We start from the raw sequence: 20394 nt of genomic DNA, 5'->3' as shown, positions 1-20394 counted from the left end.
GTAACAAGAACTTATTCCTGCTTTTCATCTCCACATATCAGCAATCCACTTGAGGCAACTGAGTGAACTGGTAGTTATTTTAAGGACATTGGACATAATTTGAAAGTTAATCAAGCTGCAGTGTTCTTTCACTTAAAAGAATGCCGAAATAAGATGGTGACTTACCAACAACATGTCTGTCATCAATGTGATTTTGAGAATAAACGACCAATCATTTCTGGGAGATGAGAAAGTTGGGAAAGGCTTTGGAATCCTTTTATCAATTCAACTAAGCTAGCTCTAAGGATAGGTGTTCTAGCGCTAATAGATGTTTCATCGCTTCTGGCTGAGTTTACAAATGCTGTCCCTCAGTTGGCAGAAGGAGTTGAAATCTTTATTGAGCTGAAAGTGACAGAATTAATCTCAGACCGGTGAGAGGTTCCTGCCTCTGCATAAGGTTTACAGTCAAAGGGGGATGGAAAGAGGTCTTGCGGCTTCCCTTTGCATTTCACTGCAAGCCTGTTAGGGCTGTTATTTCCCCTGACTTCCTCTCCTTAAAGCTGTGCATAACTATAGCAAAGATTGTGTCCCTGTGATCATCTATGGCACCCTAAAGAAGGATTTTACAAGTCTCTTTCTTTCAAACTGCTGCCAGCATATTTTACAGAGAGCTGATATGACTGCGAAACATCATTATTTCTGCCCAAAGACACACGGCTGGGGAGAAAACTGATCTTCAGTATGTTATAGTCTGAATTTTGATCAAGTAGTGATGATTAAAGGCCATCACTATCTCAGAAGACATTTATCTCAGTAACGCCAAAATTAGAATATGCACGGGGTAGTAAAAGCATTTGGACTATATGCACTATTATCCCACTGGCCTGACGGTCCCAAAATGCAGGAAAAAGAATGTGAAAATGTAGCCTTTTGGTGCTGCTAGTTGTCATCTTTCTGTTGCTGCAGAGCCTGAAGCTCAAGGTTTATCTCTTGTTTCTGATTATTAAGTATCATCAGATATGTGAAGTTCACAGTTTTTACACATATCAATGCTGCGCTGTCCTTATCTTGGACAGAGATGTGAGCTTTTTAAACCAGATTTCTGAGTTGTCCAAAATTGTCTCTTTCAGTGGACTCCCAGCTCACAGGAAGGAAATAGCTTGAGAAGAAACCACAGGCATCATTTTACTTTACTGTGTATGTTTACAGGTCTCTGGGAAGAGCAATGTACACTACTACTCTTCCAGAGAAAGACAGGTAGGTTGTCATCAAAGAGCTTCCCTGCACAGCAATGAGTCATGTCTGCACACCTCTCTCTGCGCTGATGTTTAAGATAGTCAAAGCCATCAAGAGCTAAGCATCAGCAGAACCGGCAGCATGTTTCAATCAAGAATCACAATCTCAAACCTAAATATGCTTTCTGACAAATAGCATCAAAAAGAACAGATTTTCATAAGCCCCACATTCATCTAAGTCCTGCATTCACCTATGCCTTAGTCTCCACCTCGAGAAACCCAGACAAAATTAGGGAATTTAAAATGTTAAAGAGCTGCTGTCTCTTCCAATCTACAGTTTGCTTTTCTAAGAAAGCCTTCTGATCCAACATCCAGAATCCTGTTCCTCTTCTTCCCTTCCCCAAATCTCAGTTCCAGGAGGAGATTTGGGAAAATCCCTGCCTTGGATGACTTGTCATGACAGCAATGCTAAAGTAAGTCTCAGGATCGACCTGTCAAGGACATCATCTCACTCCTCTTATTCCTCTTAATGCCAGGAGAAGCCTAGACCTGAGGCTGAGACAGCTCTAAGGTGTCTAAAGGTAAAAGCCACAATACCACCCCAAAGGCTCGGGTTTGACTGGTGACAATATCCTCACATCCTTTTGACTGACAGTTTCCAAAGAAAGATGAGAGCTACATGAAACCTTGAATTTAGTTTCAGTTCTACTCTGAACAGCCATGCTAAAAATAGAACAACATTCCTGAAAAGTCCCTCCTGAACACTTCTCTTTGCCTCCCCGTGGCTGAGATGGACCCCAAAGAGCTGTGCTATGCAGCCCACAAAAGAGATGGTCTTCTTTTCAGCAAGAAGGTCATAAATGAGTTTGGGAACTGTGACAGTAGAGTAACTGATATCTACAAAGGACAAGCAGCTCAGGAAGAAGTACATGGGAGAGTCCAGCTGTTGACTGTTCTGTATAGTGATGATGCTAAGCAGCTTTCCAAGAATAACAGTGGCATAGAAGACTAAGAAGAATGTGAAGCATACTTTTGCTAATGCATCATCTTGTGTGAGTCCCTGGAGGACAAACTCCGTCACATTGTTTTTGTTCTTCATATACGTCACGTAGACAGGACCTGAAGCACAGAATAAAGCCACCTGTGATGGCATTAGAAACACAGTGTTATCAGTACACATCCATATTGATCACTGGTATGTTCAATATCAATGTATTCCCTTTTATGCCTTTTGGGGAAAGTTTCCTTTCAAAGTCAATGCTTCTCTCAAGGAGTGACAGTTGATATCTGACTCAGAATGTATTACTGAAGTGTGTAACAGCGACCTCCGTTTATTTGTTTGAGGGAGTTGGTGGAAATATCCTCCAGATTCATATTTCTGATCTTTGCCCCTTTTAAAAAGGAAGACTAGTCACTAGGTTCCCTAAACATCCACTTTTGAAGTGTTGATTTGGAAACGAAAAACTGACTGAGAAGGGTAGTGCATGTTTTGATTTGAGTCTCAACACATTAGTCATCCCCTAAGGAATTCTGCTCAGGCAGTGAACGTACCTTCTTTTTCAACCCTCTGAAGGAATTCAACAGAACTAGTCCTTACTAGTGCTCTCTGACTCTGGTAGAATGTCCATGCATTTCTGTGCAGCCATCAATATTCACATCATGACACAAGGCAGCTGGCTAATTAACACCACTTCAACTATCAGCGTAGATCCTTCTGGAGGAGGTAAAGTGGACACCTACCTCATGTCTGTTTAGCAGAGATGTGCCTTTAGGCACAAACTGTCTTTAAGGCGCCCTAAGTGAAATCAGACCATGTTCAAGGGATGCCAGGAAACCTGAAGCAGGAGAGTCATTGTCCTATATGTGCTGTACTGGGCTACATCTTGTATTCACCTTTGCTGCACTCTGTACAGTACACAAGTATCACTAGTGTTCAGTTTCTACATTGAAAAGATAGACAGCAAGAACTGCATAACAATGTCCACAATACTGGCAAGTCCTCTGGGATCTTAATCCCAAACTTAAGATTGAGTACATAGGAAGTGCTGCAGCTACCTATTGACTCCTTGACTCTGTAACACCAGAAACTTCCTTTTGACAGATATTTCTGGAAATGGCATATAACTGAAAAAATAAGCAAAGATGACACCAATTAAAAGAAAGGGTAAAAAAAAAATTGAGTTCTTTCTAATTCATAAAATGCACCTCACAAAAGTCACTCAACAGTAATGCCTCTTTTCAAAGGCAGGATTTCATAGTCATGCTTGAACAAAACAAAGAAGCAAGATCAGAAAACTTGCACAGTTTATATTTGCTAGTCTCCAACAGTTTGCCTGCTATTCTCTGATGACCTTCTAGGACCACTTTAGGCAGGTTCATCAAAACCTCTCAGCTCCAAGCTGCTTCTTATGTGTCACAAGAGCAGTCCACATCTCTGCCAGGGCTGAAAACTACAGGGGATGAAATGGACAGCCTGAATGTCTAGCTCCATTTCTCATTCTGCAAAAACATCTTCCAAGAGCATCTGCAAGAACAACTCTCTTTCTCTCTCCAGATGGGGAAGTTGTGGCAGAAATATTTCAAGTAAATTGCACAGCAGAAGCACAAGCTTACCAGAAGCAATGAGATCGCAGAGGCATGTGAAGTTTTCTTTGTCAGAAAGAATCAGTGGACGGGGAGCTAAAATATATGTTTTGGACAGCTATTAGAGTAATCTCTACAGGGTGACTCTGGAGTGTGATCACCTAGACCATGTCACATTGTGGGGGGGTTTGCTTGCTATCTTGCTTGCTTTCCAGAGCTGTCTAGATAAATGGACTTCATTTAGTATTATCTATGTGCTTCTTTTGGAAACATTTCTATTTAAAATCAATGTCATGGCTGACCATTTGCAAGAGTTTGTGTTCACATTACCCTTGCAATCAAACATTTTTTGAGTAAAGATGACTCTTACATGTGTCAGATATTTTTTCCCTTCGAAGACAATATTTCACATATGCTTTCTTCTTTCTTATTAACTTGCTCTTACCATTGCATGTTTGCAGCAGAAATAAATATCAGAACTGTGCTATATGACTGTTGGCACTTAGACATCTGGTCTGTACACATTTGAAACAAGAAGTAAACGAGGAAATTATTTCAAGACTTTAAAAATGTTTGTGGTCAGGCCTCACTACTTGCCAGGTATTTTTACTCAGACAATGCAAAATACAGAAGCAGCTGGTTAGTCCTCATATTAAGTCATTATAAGGATCTGGGCCAATGTGTAGAGGAATCAAATGTTGTTGTTGTTGTTGATGCCTTCCATAAACTATGGTCCCACTGTTGCCTGCTAGCACCCGCCAGCTGGAAGAGAAATCAGAAAAATCATGGTGTTATTCCCCAAAACATTAAAAAAACCCAAACTAACAGTTTTAAAATTATAAGCCTTAGCTTGAACTGACCATGTGCCCTAACCCCTCAGCAGTTTCAGTATGAAGGGGGTCAGTGGGCCCCATCTGTCTTTCTACCTGCCCCACCCCGGGTGAGACAGACCAACCTCTGAAGGCGCCTGTCTCTCTCTGTTGACAATGGTGCTGAGCTAGACAACTGTCCTTCATTGCATGAAGAATTTAGACTGCTACAAATAGGTGGGGCTGGTGCCACCTTTAGCTGTGTCCACAGAGTGTGAATGCTGGGTGAGGGACATGCTGGCCCAGGCCTGAGGGACACTATCCCTGTAAGCCTTGAGAATCAGGATTTATCCCAGTTCCGTCCTGCTGGCTGCCATCCACATAACCCACCACGGTGAGGAGAAGACACTGAGACGTCCGCAGTGTACTGGTGCATGCCTGTGAAACGGGAACCCACTCTGCCACCCCCTGCATAGAGCAGAGGACATTCGGGGAACCAGAGCATTTGCGACATTGTCCCACGGTTTGGTCTGTAGATGTGCCGCTCTCCTGTGCAGGGAACACCTTCTTATCTTGAATCACACTTAAGCCATGTTACGGTGCAACACAAGTGCAAGCCAGTATTTATAGGGAACGTGAAGTGAAGGAAGAAAAAAGAAAGTGCTTTAGTTACTTTCAGAGTGCATTACACAGATGTCTTTCTCCCTCATACAGCTGATTTGCTCTTTTCCTCCTGGCAAGGTAGGAGTCAGGGTCCCGTGGCTCCTCGTGGCTCCTTCGTCCTTGTGGAGAACCTTAGCTGCTAGAACTAACCTCCCTGTGGCAGCTGTGACTGGCTCTGAGATGATTTAATCTTCCATCTTCACATTTCTTCTCTTCCCTCCTGCAGGAGTAGCTGCTCCAGCTATTCCCTTGGAATACATGTTTCTTCCTTTGCCTGGGCCTGTAGATGTGCCCTGTTGTGCTAGGAGTTATCCTGCGTACAGGAATTATTCCCAAACAACTCTTTTTTTTTCACTGACACATAAAATTGTGCCCCCCAATGCTTTCTTTGGTGGCGACAATTTCCTACGGTGAGCAATTTATCTTTCACTTGGATCTTTGATTCTCTATTAGTCTAAACATTAAAATGCAAAAGCTGAGGCAGAGATGAAGGGCAGAGGGGATGGCTAGGAAGGAGGGCATTAGTGACAGGTGAACTACTGCAGAAAGGCAGAGAGTTGCTGCACTGGAATGGGAAGGGGAGAAGCTTCTCCTCATATCACCTGCATCAGCAAATGACCCAGCCAGCATCTAATATCAGCAGTTTAATTGCTAACCCATGGATTCAGCATATGACAATGCAGTACTCCTAAGAAGGCATTTACTCCAAAGTAAAGGGGAAGGAAGCCTTTGGTACAATTGCTTCCAGCAGCAGGTGACCAACAGCCTTGCAGACATCTTGGGCCATCGTCTCCTAGCTGAGTAGATTACAGAGTAGATGGAGTTTGTCTGACGGAAAGTTTACACCCGGGAGAGCTCGGACTAATGGGATGCTCTGCCTGCAACACATTTTAATATTTTTGATAGCATTCATTTATTTATTTGCTGGTGTCTCAGCAGTGCTTGGAAGCCCCAGTCCTGGGCCTGTGCTATTCAAAAAGAGAACATAAAGGGAAGCCCTGCTAGTCACAGAGTTTACAATGCCATTCCAATCAAAACATGAACTTTCAGGGTCTTCCTAATTACTGCAACAGCTAAAACCAAGCTTTTCTTCAAAAGGGAGTTTTCAGTCAATTTTCCAAAATGGAATTATAGTGAGAGAGACTTGATTTTCTCAGCTCCTGAGAAAATGTTACCACAGTTCTACACCTCACCCTTTTCACTCCAGACTTTTCTATTCCACAGTTTTCTCATGGCACTTTTCATCTCCTCATTTCTCAGTGTGTAGATGAGTGGGTTCAGCATGGGCGTGATGACAGTGTAAAACACAGCTATCCTCTTCTCCTCCGAGAGACTGCTGGATGGGCGTATGTAGGTGAATGTGCATGGCCCAAAGAAGAGAATCACCACAGTAATGTGGGACCCACAGGTGGAGAGGGCTTTGTACCGCCCTTCGGACGTTTGCCTTTTCAAGGATAACAAAATGACAATGTAGGACGTGACCAGGATTGTGAAAGAGACCAAACAAATCATTCCACTATTGGCAACGACAATGATGCCCACAACATAGGTGTCGGTACAGGCCAGTTGTAGTAGGGGATGGACCTCACAACAGTAGTGGTCAATTTTGTTGGGACCACAAAAAGGGAGGCTAACGGTTACGAGGGTCTGCACCAGGGAGTGCACAAAGGCCCCCACCCATGAACCCATCACCATCCAGCCACACACACGCCTGGTCATGAGGGTGGTGTAGTGCAGGGGTCTGCATATGGCAAAGTAGCGATCATAGGCCATCGCTGTGAGGATGAAGACCTCAGCACCGCCGGAGATATGTAACCCGAACAGCTGTGCCATGCAACCCCCAAAGGAAATGGTTTTCTTCTCAACAAGGAAGTCAGCAATCATTTTGGGAGCTGTGGCAGAAGAGTAGCAAATATCTGCAATGGACAGGTGGCAGAGAAAGAAATACATGGGGGAGTTCAGACTTTGACTGCTAACTACAGTGACAACGATGAGCAGATTTCCTGCCACAGTAACAATATAGAAGAACAAAAACACCACAAAACACATTTTCTGCACCCCTTGGTTCTTTGAAAGGCCCAGAAGAATGAATTCCTTCACACTGCTTACATTCTCCATGTTGGTCAGTCGGGTGCCAATATGCAATATACAGCTTATACCCCTGGGAAAATAAAGACAGACACATGATTCATCAGCATTTTATCATTATTAATGATGAGTTCTATATCAGAAGTGGATACAAACCAAGAAAGATATAGCATTAGTATTAAGCTTTTGAAGTGTTTAGTTTCTGTCATGTATTTTTTTTTAACGGCTATTTAATTCTCCAAAGTACAAAACTTCTACCATGGCTTTGGTGGCACAGAGATAGGTGCACTCTGTGATATTTTCCTTAATCCTGGTCCTCCAGGATTTTGAAGGACTGGCTCCATGGCTGATAGCCTTCCATGCACTAAGGACAAGGCCAGAGTGTTCACCTTGGGCACTACAAGGCAGATAATGCAGCATGTTTGCCCTCAGGGGAGACAAAGTCCCTCACAGCAATCTTTGTAAAATGGGTGTCTTTAAGAATACCTGGAAATATTGCTCAGAATGATGATTTGCTTTATAAGTACACATGATCTTTGAATTCTTGTTTAGAAGGGAAATGTACCCACATGCAGAGAAAAGAACTCTCTTGTGTTCATACATTTGGAAACGTAAATATGAAATGTCACAGGCTGAAAAATGAGTTCTGGGAAGGTTATCTATCATGGAGGGGAAAAAAATTGCACATATGACTTAGTGTAGTATTTCACATTGTTCTAAATCTCAGCATTGTTTCTATCAGAGGAAGGAAGAATGAAAGACTCTTGTGAGATCTTCTGTCCCAGCACTGTACTGATTTTACCTAGTGTGATTTTTGATATGCTCTGCGTGATGCTTTCAAGGGTTAACTTAGCTTAATGAAGCTAATCTAACTAAACTCCTTCAACAGCCAGTATAAGTCTGATTCATAGGCTGATTCAGAATGACTAAATTAGGGTCCTTTGCAGAACCCTTTTTTCCTCCATTCACTGTGAGGAGCTTAAGCAAATTAGCACCACCAGGTTAGAATGACCCTCAGAGAATAATCCCTTTTGGTCCCTGAAAGTAGCTCAGAGATTTTTTTTTAATGCCATCCACCTGTTTTAGGTTATGGCTGAGCTCCTTGTCCCTAGGCATTTCTACATCCATACAGTTTCTCATTCGAGACAAGGTCACATTCCAGCATAAACATGGGACTTCTTTGGTTCACCCTGTATTCCAGCTACAACCCATCGAGCATTACGTGTCACTAATAAATGAGTAGCCTACATCTTTAGAAAGAGTGTAACGTCTCTAGCTTGCCTTTATGCACCCAGACCACCAGAGTTCCTTTGGTCAAAGAAGTCTGGGAACCACCAGATTAAACTCTTCACAGAGAGTTTAAGGTCAGCCAAAGCAGGCACTCTTTTAATAAAAATATCCACTGTATGGGCTTCCTTCTAGGATCAAAACATTCCCCATCAGCTGGTGTTAAAATGCACCATTTTAAGTCCTGCAGAATTACACCACAACCAGTTCTTCTCATTTGTCTTGGTGATCTGTGAGCAAATCTGTGGAATGATTCAGTTAAGCCAAGTTATCTATCCTATCTGGCTCCATCCAAGCCAGAGCATGACTGGAAGCATACCACAGCAATCGCAGGGCCATATTTAGGCAGTCAGAAAGGAGTGACCAAGAGAGAAATGGTCAGGGGAAACTATATGCCTGAATACCAGCAGATGGCAAATTCCTGAGCTAAAAACAAGGTGTGCATCTACAAAAGGACCGATTCACAATTCAGACAGCTTGACTATGTATCTTGCTTGATAAGGTCCTTTCCATCACCACCAAACTGCATTTAACAAACTACCCATCTGTGTGATCTCATCTCATCGACTTAAGTCATGTAGGCACCTGTACCTAAGCTAGGCATATTACACCTGACCAGTCTACTTGTAGATGTGATGAATCATGTGCTGCCGGTACCCGTTTCTTACTGTTGACTCCAAGAGGATTACTAGAATGACTAATACAGTAGAGGACTGCCACCAGTTATGGCTTATCTCTTCAAGTGCCTTTGCAGGGGTAGACCTGAGCTATATGACATAATGCAATCAGCTGCAAAATAAAATGAATCTCATGTGTACTCTTAACATCTCAAAAAGGGTGAGAAATTGCACCATCTCCTTACTGCATGCATTCTTCCCTAAAATCTCAGGTGGTTATGGGAAACAAAAGAATAATATCGAAGCAATCTAATCTGCCGCTGTAGAACTAGCTCTGTGTATGATTCTAGCCAAAGATAACTAGAGACAGTTGATAACTTCAGTGGAAGTTCTTTTCTGTATTTTCACATTTGTTCAAGAAGAAAGGAAAGGGAAGAGGAAAGCAAAGCAAAGCAAAGCAAAGCGAAGCAAAGCGAGAAGGCAGAGAAGCTGCAAAACTTACCTCGCCTGTGTTTAGAGATCTAATATTTTGTGTAAGGGCTGTACAACTTTATCTCCTCAACTTCTGTCTTCCCTGGTATGAATGTGTTAGAGCACAGCACCTTTAAAGAACATAGAATGGCTTCTGGAAAGCTTCCAAAACTTGCTTAGGAGGTGGCTGTTAGTGTATAATCCAACCCCATCTAATTTATTACTTGCTTTCATGTGTCACAAGTGTATCTTGATGTTTCCTGCCTGTGTGAGAAGTGGTTTAATAGGCTGTGTGGATGATGCGACCTGGGTGTGCTGAATGATGCTTTCATATCCCAGCAGCTGCAAAAAGGGCTGAGAAGAAAACCGTTTAAGTACCAACCTTTAACCCTCTCGCAGGAAATCTTCCACCTGAAGGGCTCTTGGGGCTGGAGAAGGGAGGGGTGGAGGCTTCGTGAAGGGAAGGCGTGAAAGAAAGGGGCAAAGGAGGAGAATGAGTTCTGTCTTGACTGAAAAGTTTAAGTAAATATATTTTAAAGAAACAGTTGTCAGTCAATGCTTTTATAATGATATCACAAAGGCATTTCAGGGTTTCTCCATAAGAAATAACAGTCAAAGGAGTAGCTGAGTATTCAGCTGGACAAGCATATGCATGGACCTATGCAGTTAACACTTCTCGGAGTTCTTCCTTACTCCAAGCTGATAGTTGTATGGATTTCCCCTGTGTAAAGGGCCATTAGGTCCACTGCTCTGGCTTCCTAGCACTGTGAATGCTAAAACTGTCCATTTGTAATCTAGATATTTTCTCTCCTTTTTTAACTTCTGTGTATTCCAAAAAACATGTCAAAGAGATACCTTCATTAAAGAAAAACAGAAAGAAACTTCAAGCTGTAGGAAGAGTCACCATCCTCCAGGGATGGTAAAGAATTCCTGTCTCAGGAGTCTTTTAAGGACAGGTTGGGCTCATTTCTCTCAGGAGTGGTAAAATTAAGCTTTTATAGGGACAGAAGATGTCCTGGGTGACCTCTTGATGACCCTCCAAGTCCTATCTCACCAGAAATTTCATCACTGGAAATCGAGTGAATAAAGCCTCTTTGCAAGAATTTGCATGTTCTAACAGAGGTCAGTGAATTACAAAGTCAGTCAAAAAAATCCTTCATTTACAAATTGGGAAACTGAGGGAGGAAGTCACCTATTTAATGCCAGTGGAAGTCAGCAAATTTAACCCTGACTTAGTCGCTCTAGGCTCTTCTGCGGAAAAAAATGAATGTCTCTGGAGGCAGATGCATCTGATCTACCTCAGAACTGATTTTAGGATGCGATTAGGTGTGAAATAGACATCTAGCTTTTAAACAAAATAACTTAGGGCGGACAAATCTCACTGTCACGATGGGCCCCATCTTTCTTAACCTGAGCAGCTGCAGTCAAAGGTGAACTTATGAAATGAAACCAACGAAGGAGGACAGCAGAGAGGTCTCATGGTTTCTAGTGAAATCTCTGCTAAAGCAATATTGTAATCAACCATTAAAGGGCTTCTCCAAACCTTGTTAACTGACATGAAATGGCTTCAGGCATACTGTTACCCCGTAGAATTAAAACAAACAAAAAAGAAAAGTTTTGACCCCTGTTAGTTCTTTGAATGTTCTGGTGCAGACATTTTCCCTTCTTTCTCTGCCCTCAACTTAATTTCAAAAAATCAGATTTAGATCCATTCCTTTTAAATCCAGCCCTTCACTTGCTCACAAACTGTTTTAGTGTTAATTCGATCCACGCACCAGCCAACCCAGAAAGAGAGTAATGGAGACACAAAGGAGGGAAGGATTGAGGGCAGGAGCCAAAAATAAAAAAAAAAAAATAGAAAGTCTGGAGAGCTGGATGGAGAGGCAGAGAAATGCCCTTTCAGCCCTGCAGCAACAGGCAAGTGCCAGTGCCTGGAAGAGAGGTGACCCTCCCAGCAGCTACTGGGAAGACAGTGAGATAAGGTGCTGTGGCTGGGAGCTGAAAGCTTTCTCAGAAGCACTAGGGTGAGAGGCCTTGCATGGCACTGCGTAAGGGGAGCGAGGCATCCCCAGTGTGGGGCGAGAGGGTGGTGGGGGAGAGATTTGGCACAGGGACAGGAGGGTGGCTGATGGCTCAGCAGGAGCTGTGTGCTGCAGCCACATAGGGAAGGGAAAAGCTCCTTACAAGCACCTTTCTCTCCACTGCCTGTACAGGCAGCCTAGGGCAACTAACTCATCTGGAGATGGCCATCTTGGGCGAAAGCTGGGAGAGATGAGTTGAGATGTCCTCTGGGGACAGCGATGGAGAGGCTCAGGGTGTAGGTGAGGAATTGGTGCTCTTCTCTACACACACAGAAGCACCACGCATCACTCCAGGACCCCTGTGTGTTGACCAGAGCAGCCGTGGCACCAGCTGAACGGTCCCCTAGGTGTTCAGGCCTGAAGGATGTTTCTATACAAGCCCAAAATAGCCAGGATGAAACTCATCCCTGCTGAGAATGGCCTCCCAGGAGCTGCCAGAATGCACTGCAGTCCTGCAGGCTTGGCCTCAAGTCAAAGTGAGGGAAGAGACTCCCTGTAAGGTTCAGGGTCCCAAAGACATGCCCAGCATCCTGGGTCACTCTTCCTCCCCGCGCTCTGCATGCTCTGCATAGCCATGCTCTGTGCACCATGTCCCCTTCCACAAGGGGGGACCACGTAATGAGAAGAGGCCCTGGCAGGGTGTGCAGACAAGGATCGCTCTCACCCAGCTCCCTGGTCCCCAGCACAGCCCTGCTCGGAAGGGGCACGTCACCAGCTGAGCTGCTCCCACCGCAGTGGAGATGCCCTGGCTCCGCTGGGGGCTGAGCACTGCTGCCCACCTCCCCTCAGTCCCCTCTGCAGGCTGCCCCACCCTCCCACACCTCCTCGCCAGCAGGGATTTATACAGCAGTCTCTGCAGCAGTGTCTCTGGGCACTTGGCTTCCTTCTCCGCACGTTGCTTTCTCTGCAAACGCTTGTTGGAAGGTGACTTTCCCAGAGCCATGGAGCCGGTGGTGACGGTTGCTCCTGAAGAGGAAGTAAATGACCGGGTTGGTGCTGCTGTCCCAGAGAGATGAGCCAGGGACCATCAAAAATGGGAATTTATCAATGTTTGGCATGCTATGGTAATGCTTTTTCACTACTTCTCCCTTCTTCAGACAGTCTCACGATATAAAGAACACAAGAACTGTCTGTCCAAAGTTATAGCTTGACTCTTGCACTGATGCTTTGCTTCCCAGCTGCATCCATGAGCAGCTCTAGTTTCACAGACCTTGCAGAAGATGGCCTACTGCTGCTCAGGGTCACACAGATTGAGAAATGGTCAGTCCTCTTCCCTAATGCCTGCTGCTGATTTCACAACCTCCCTCAACACAACTTCTCATTCCCCAAGGGTCCACTGTCACTGCAGAACCTCCCTTAGCACACTCATCACTACCGAGTGTCCTCTTCTGACCTCAAAACCTCTCCCAACACAAGCTGTCACCATACATTGTCCCCTACTACTTCACATTACCTGTTCTACAGTAGGGTCTCCTTGAACTCTCTAGCCAGCCTTATGACACCTCAGCAGCCACAATTTTTGCAACCTCTCCTAGTGTTACCCTTCAAAACACGATGCCCGCTTCTGATGTCACAAGGTCTTTCAACACAGCTTAGCACCCACAGTATTACCTGCCACTTCATACGATCTTTCAGCACAGTCCCTCACCACACCTCAGGCACTTCTGATTTCACAAACTCCATGAAGACAGCTCCTAGCTATGTAGCATCCATTTCAAGTTTCACAACTTCCCTCCACACCCTGCCTTGTCCCCATCCTGCCCATCATCAAATTCACAACACACATTCACCATGGCTCTATCAACAACCCCCTTGCCAGTATTCACTATCCAGCTGCAAAACCTCATTCATCTCACCATGCACAGTCCCTCCTTGTCCAAATCACAGCTCCCCTGAGCATGACCTGCTGCCATAGTGGTGTCCAGAGCCAGGTGCCGAGGTAAGTGGAAAGAAAATGGAGAAAACACCTTTCTCCTTTGCTGGCACTAAGCACACCCCTTATGGGGAATTATTTTGCAGCAGGAGGTAGCAGCAATTCTTCATTTGGACTTGTGCATTAAGTCACCTCTGGTAGTCCATTTGGCTAGGGAAACAAAAGGACATGAATGTGATGCTAGCCAAGTTGCTGCCATGTGTGCCACTGGGTGCAGAAAGTGGCAGGCTGACTCATACTAGGTTAGCAGGCCAGATGCTATTGGCCTGATCTCTGGCTTCTGTCATCTGTTGCTCCTCTTCCTTTCCCAAAGACTGTAAGACTTTGTTTACCTTCTTACCCAATACTCTTGTTTCCTGTAGTGACTACTGTTAACCCTCATTAAGCTGCCCAAGGCTCCAGGCAGCAGTAAAAGGACATTTAAGTTAGGGGACTATTTTCACCAAGGCATTTCTTTACCAGTATTTATTCTCATTAACTGTAGGATTTCTGTTTTCACTGTGGAGATCGCTGGCATTCTGTGCAGAGGAGATGGAGACATTAACTATGTTGCTATCAGGCCATTCCACATTTCCAGAAATTTCAGCAAAACAAAGGAAAGGACAGTAGCTGAGACAATGTCTTTCCTGACATCCGTGAGGCATAAGCTACAAATACACAGTAGAGTTCAGAGCCATGATAAATTTGACTTGGGCCTTGGTTGAGATGATATGCTGATATAAATCAGCATGTCTATTTGCTTCGTTTGTTTCATTTCATAGGTTCACCTTTGACTGCAACTGCTCAGGTTAAGAAAGATGGGGCCCATCATGACAGTTGAGAGTTGTCCGCCCTAAGTTATTTTGTTTAAAAGCTAGACGTCTATTTCACACCTAATCGCATCCTAAAATCAGTTCTGAGGTAGATCAGATGCATCTGCCTCCAGAGACATTCATTTTTTTCCGCAGAAGAGCCTAGAGTGACTAAGTCAGGGTTAAATTCGCTGACTTCCATTGGCATTAAATAGGTGACTTCCTCCCTCAGTTTCCCAATTCGTAAATGAAGGATTTTTTGACTGACTTGGTAATTCACTGACCTCTGTTAGAACATGCAAAATCTTGCAAAGAGGCTTTATTCACTGGATTTCCAGTGATGAAATTTCTGGTGAGATAGGACTTGGAGGGTCATCAAGAGGTCACCCAGGACATCTTCTGTCCCTATCAAAACTTAATCGTAACCACTCCTGAGAGAAATGAGCCCAACCTGTCCTTAAAAGACTCCTGCGATAGGAATTCTTTACCATCCCTGGAGGATGGTGACTCTTCCTACAGCTTGAGGTTTCTTTCTTTTTTTCTTTAATGAGGATTTCTCTTTTACATGTTTTTTGGAATACACAGAAGTTAAAAAAGGAGAGAAAATATCTAGATTACAAATGGACTGTTTTAGCATTCACAATGCTAGGAAGCCAGAGCAGTGGACCTAATGGCCCTTTACACATGGGAAATCCATACAACCATCAGCTTGGAGTAAGGAAGAACTCTGAGAAGCGTTAACTGGATAGTTCCATGCATATGCTTGTCCAGCTGAATACTCAGCTACTCCTTTGACTGTTATTTCTTATGGAGAAACCCTGAAATGCCTTTGTGATATCATTATAAAAGCATTGACTGACAACTGTTTCTTTAAAATATATTTACTTAAACTTTTCAGTTGAGACAGAACTCATTTTCCTCCTTTGCCCCTTTCTTTCACGCCTTCCCTTCACTAAGCCTCCACCCCTCCCTCCTGCAGCCCCAAGAGCCCTTCAGGTGGAAGATTTCCTGCGAGAGGGTTAAAGGTTGGTACTTAAACGGTTTTCTTCTCAGCCCTTTGTGCAGCTGCTGGGGTATGAACACATCATTCAGCACACCCAGGTCACATCATCCACACAGCCTATTAAACCACTTCTCACACAGGCAGGAAACATCAAGATACACTTGTGACACATGAAAGCAAGTAATAAATTAGATGGGGTTGGATTATACACTAACAGCCACCTCCTAAGCAAGTTTTGGAAGCTTTCCAGAAGCCATTCTATGTTCTTTAAAGGTGCTGTGCTCTAACACATTCATACCAGGGAAGACAGAAGTTGAGGAGATAAAGTTGTACAGCCCTTACACAAAATATTAGATCTCTAAACACAGGCGAGGTAAGTTTTGCAGCTTCTCTGGCTTCTCGCTTTGCTTCGCTTTGTTTGCTTTGCTTTGCTTTCCTCTTCCTTTTCCTTTCTTCTTGAACAAATGTGAAAATACAGAAAGGAACTTCCACTGAAGTTATCAACTGTCTCTAGTTATCTTTGGCTAGAATCATACACAGAGCTAGTTCTACAGCCGCAGATTAGATTGCTTCAATATTATTCTTTTGTTTCCCATAACCACCTGAGATTTTAGGGAAGAATGCATGCAGTAAGGAGATGGTGCAATTTCTCACCCTTTTTGAGATGTTAAGAGTACACACGAGATTCATTTTATTTTGCAGCTGATTGCATTATGTCATATAGCTCAGGTCTACCCCTGCAAAGGCACTTGAAGAGATAAGCCATAACTGGTGGCAATCCTCTACTGAATTAGTCATTCTAGTAATCCTCTTGGAGTCAACAGTAAGAAACGGGTACCTGCAGCTCATGATTCATCACATCTACAAGTAGACTGGTCAGGTGTAATCTGCCTAGCTTAGGTACAGGTGCCTACATGACTTAAGTCGATGAGATGAGATCAGAGAGATGGGTAGTTTGTTAAATGCAGTTTGGTGGTGATGGAAAGGACCTTATCAAGCAAGATACATAGTCAAGCTGTCTGAATTGTGAATCGGTCCTTTTGTAGATGCACACCGTGTTTTTAGCTCAGGAGTTTGCCATCTGCTGGTATTCAGGCATATAGTTTCCCCTGACCATTTCTCTCTTGGTCACTCCTTTCTGACTGCCTAAATATGGCCCTGCGATTGCTGTGGTATGCTTCCAGCCATGCTCTGGCTTGGATGGAGCCCAGCTATTTCTTTTGGACTGGGTACTGCACAGCCATAAAGGTGTGCTCATTTCATCCCTGTCATTTATTCTGTTGAGAAGTCTACGTCGTTGCTCAGTAGAAGGAAGAGGGGTAGAACGGATCATGACCTGGTAAGACGAGGGAGAAACTGACCTCACGTTGTTCTTACTGATCCTTTTCCTTGTAGAAATATCTGAAGGGGAACCATCCATGTAAATTTTACCGTTCTGCTTGAAAAACTTTCATCTAGTGTAAGTACAACTGTAAGCATAGGAAAAGTCCCTAACTTTGCCCACTTCCTCTCTCGGCTTCACTTTGTGGGTTTGAAAATAATCTTGGCTTTTCTCAGTTTCAGTGTTTCCTGTGGATGCTTCATCACTTTGTGCCTGCACGAGAATTTCTGATTATGCTGCAGATTGAAGTAGTTGGTAGATAACTTGGCTTAACAGAATCATTCCGCAGATTTGCTCACAGATCACCAACACAAATGAGAAGACCTGGTTGTGATGTAATTCTGCAGGACTTAAAATGGTGCATTTTAACACCAGCTGACGGGGAATGTTTTGATCCTAGAAGGAAGCCCACACAGTGGATATTTTTATTAAAAGAGTGCCTGCTTTTGGCTGACCTTAAACTCTCTGTGAAGAGTTTCAACTGGTGGTTCCCAGACTTCTTTGCCAAAGGAACTCTGGTGGTCTGGGTGCATAATGGCAAGCTAGAGATGTTACACTCTTTCTAAAGATGTAGGCTACTCATTTATTAGTGACACGTAATGCTCGATGGGTTGTAGCTGGAATACAGGGTGAACCAAAGAAGTCCCATGTTTATGCTGGAATGTGACCTTGTCTCGAATGAGAAACTGTATGGATGTAGAAATGCCTAGGGACAAGGAGCTCAGCCATAACCTGAAAAAGGTGGATGGCATTACAAAAAGCTCTGAGCTGCTTTCAGGGACCAAAAGGGATTATTCTCCAAAGGTCATTCTAACCTGGTGGTGCTAATTTGCTTAAGCTCCTCATAGTGAATGGAGGAAAAAAGGGTTCTGCAAAGGACCCTAATTTAGTCATTCTGAATCAGCCTATGAATCAGACTTATACTGGCTGTTGAAGGAGTTTAGTTAGATTAGCTTCATTAAGCTAAGTTAACCCTTGAAAGCATCACGCAGAGTGTATCAAAAATCATACTAGGTAAAATCAGTACAGTGCTGGGACAGAAGATCTCACAAGAGTCTTTCATTCTTCCTTCCTCTGATAGAAACAATGCTGAGAGTTAGAACAATGTGAAATACTACACTAAGTCATATGTGCAATTTTTTTCCCCTCCATGATAGATAACCTTCCCAGAACTCATTTTTCAGCCTGTGACATTTCATATTTACGTTTCCAAATGTATAAACACAAGAGAGTTCTTTTCTCTGCATGTGGGTACATTTCCCTTCTAAACAAGAATTCAAAGATCATGTGTACTTATAAAGCAAATCATCATTCTGAGCAATATTTCCAGGTATTCTAAAAGACACCCATTTTACAAAGATTGCTGTGAGGGACTTTGTCTCCCCTGAGGGCAAACATGCTGCATTATCTGCCTTGTAGTGCCCAAGGTGAACACTCTGGCCTTGTCCTTAGTCCATGGAAGTCTATCAGCCGTGGAGCCAGTCCTTCAAAATCCTGGAGGACCAGGATTAAGGAAAATATCACAGAGTGCACCTATCTCTGTGCCACCAAAGCCATGGTAGAAGTTTTGTACTTTGGAGAATTAAATAGCCGTTAAAAAAAAATACATGACAGAAACTAAACACTTCATAAGCTTAATACTAATGCTATATCTTTCTTGGTTTGTATCCACTTCTGATATAGAATTCATTATTAATAATGAAAAAATGCTGATGAATCATGTGTCTGTCTTTATTTTCCCAGGTGTATAAGCTGTATATTGCATATTGCCACCCGACTGATCAACATGGAGAATGTAAGCAATGTGAAGGAATTCATTCTTCTGGGCCTTTCAAAGAACCAAGGGGTGCAGAAAATGTGTTTTGTGGTGTTTTTGTTCTTCTATATTGTTGTTGTGGCAGGAAATCTGCTCATCGTTGTCACTGTAGTTAGCAGTCAACGTCTGAACTCCCCCATGTATTTCTTTCTCTGCCACCTGTCCATTGCAGATCTTTGCCTCTCTTCTGTCACAGCTCCCAAAATGATTGCTGACTTCCTTGTTGAAAAGAAAACCATTTCCTTTGTGGGCTGCATGGCACAGCTATTCGGGTTACATTTCTTCGGCGGCGCTGAGATCTTCATCCTCACGATGATGGCCTATGATCGCTACTTTGCCATATGCAGACCCCTGCACTACACCACCCTCATGACCAGGCGTGTGTGTGGCTGGATGGTGATGGGTTCATGGGTGGGGGGCTTTGTGCACTCCCTGGTGCAGACCCTCATAACCGTTAGCCTCCCTTTTTGCGGCCCCAACAAAATTGACCACTACTTCTGTGAAGTCAATCCCCTACTACAACTGGCCTGTACAGACACCTATGTTGTGGGCATCATTGTCGTTGCCAGTAGCGGAATGATTACTTTGGTCTCTTTCGTCATCCTGGTCACGTCCTACATTATCATTTTGTTATCCTTGAAAAGGCGAACGTCCGAAGGGAGGAACAAAGCCCTCTCCACCTGTGGGTCCCACATTACTGTGGTGATTCTCTTCTTTGGGCCATGCATATTCACCTACGTACGCCCATCCAGCAATCTCTCGGAGGACAAGAGCGTAGCTGTGTTTTACACTGTCATCACGTCCATGCTGAACCCACTCATCTACACGCTGAGAAATGAGGAGGTAAAAAGTGCCATGAGAAAACTGTGGAATAGAAAAGTTTGGCGTGAAAAGGGTGAGGTGTAGAACTGTGGTAACATTTTCTCAGGAGCTGAGAAAATCAAGTCTCTCTCACTATAATTCCATTTTGGAAAATTGACTGAAAACTCCCTTTTGAAGAAAAGCTTGGTTTTAGCTATTGCAGTAATTAGGAAGACACTGAAAGTTCATGTTTTGATTGGAATGGCATTGTAAACTCTGTGACTAGCAGGGCTTCCCTTTATGTTCTCTTTTTGAATGGCACAGGCCCAGGACTGGGGCTTCCAAGCACTGCTGAGACACCAGCAAATAAATAAATGAATGCTATCAAAAATATTAAAATGTGTTCCAGGCAGAGCATCCCATTAGTCCGAGCTCTCCCAGGTGTAAACTTTCCGTCAGACAAACTCCATCTACTCTGTAATCTACTCAGATAGGAAACAATGGCCCAAGGTGTCTGCAAGGCTGTTGGTCACCTGCTGCTGGAAGCAATTGTACCAAAGGCTTCCTTCCCCTTTACTTTGGAGTAAATGCCTTCTTAGGAGTACTGCATTGTCATATGCTGAATCCATGGGTTAGCAATTAAACTGCTGATATTAGATGCTGGCTGGGTCATTTGCTGATGCAGGTGATATGAGGAGAAGCTTCTCCCCTTCCCATTCCAGTGCAGCAACTCTCTGCCTTTCTGCAGTAGTTCACCTGTCACTAATGCCCTCCTTCCTAGCCATCCCCTCTGCCCTTCATCTCTGCCTCAGCTTTTGCATTTTAATGTTTAGACTAATAGAGAATCAAAGATCCA

The 20394-nt window shown here is 43.7% G+C and overlaps 2 protein-coding genes across 2 annotated transcripts; one reads left to right on the top strand and one right to left on the bottom strand.

Moving 5' to 3' along the window:
• Window positions 1-6493: 6493 nt before the first annotated feature.
• Window positions 6494-7387, bottom strand: LOC136991915 (olfactory receptor 4S2-like; the record flags this gene model as incomplete). Its single annotated transcript, XM_067295410.1, has 1 exon — window positions 6494-7387. A coding segment is annotated over exon 1 (894 nt), but the record flags the coding sequence as incomplete, so codon positions are not given.
• Window positions 7388-18707: 11320 nt separating this feature from the next.
• On the top strand, window positions 18708-19631 carry LOC136991914 (olfactory receptor 4S2-like; the record flags this gene model as incomplete). The annotated part of the gene is made up of 1 exon (XM_067295409.1): window positions 18708-19631. A coding segment is annotated over exon 1 (924 nt), but the record flags the coding sequence as incomplete, so codon positions are not given.
• Between the last annotated feature and the right edge of the window lie 763 nt (window positions 19632-20394).

The sequence above is a fragment of the Apteryx mantelli genome, chromosome 4 (assembly GCF_036417845.1).
Source record: "Apteryx mantelli isolate bAptMan1 chromosome 4, bAptMan1.hap1, whole genome shotgun sequence".
NCBI classification, from domain to species: Eukaryota; Metazoa; Chordata; class Aves; order Apterygiformes; family Apterygidae; genus Apteryx; species Apteryx mantelli.
Note: the sequence above shows the minus strand (reverse complement) of the source record. Positions and strands in the feature narration are given on the sequence as shown.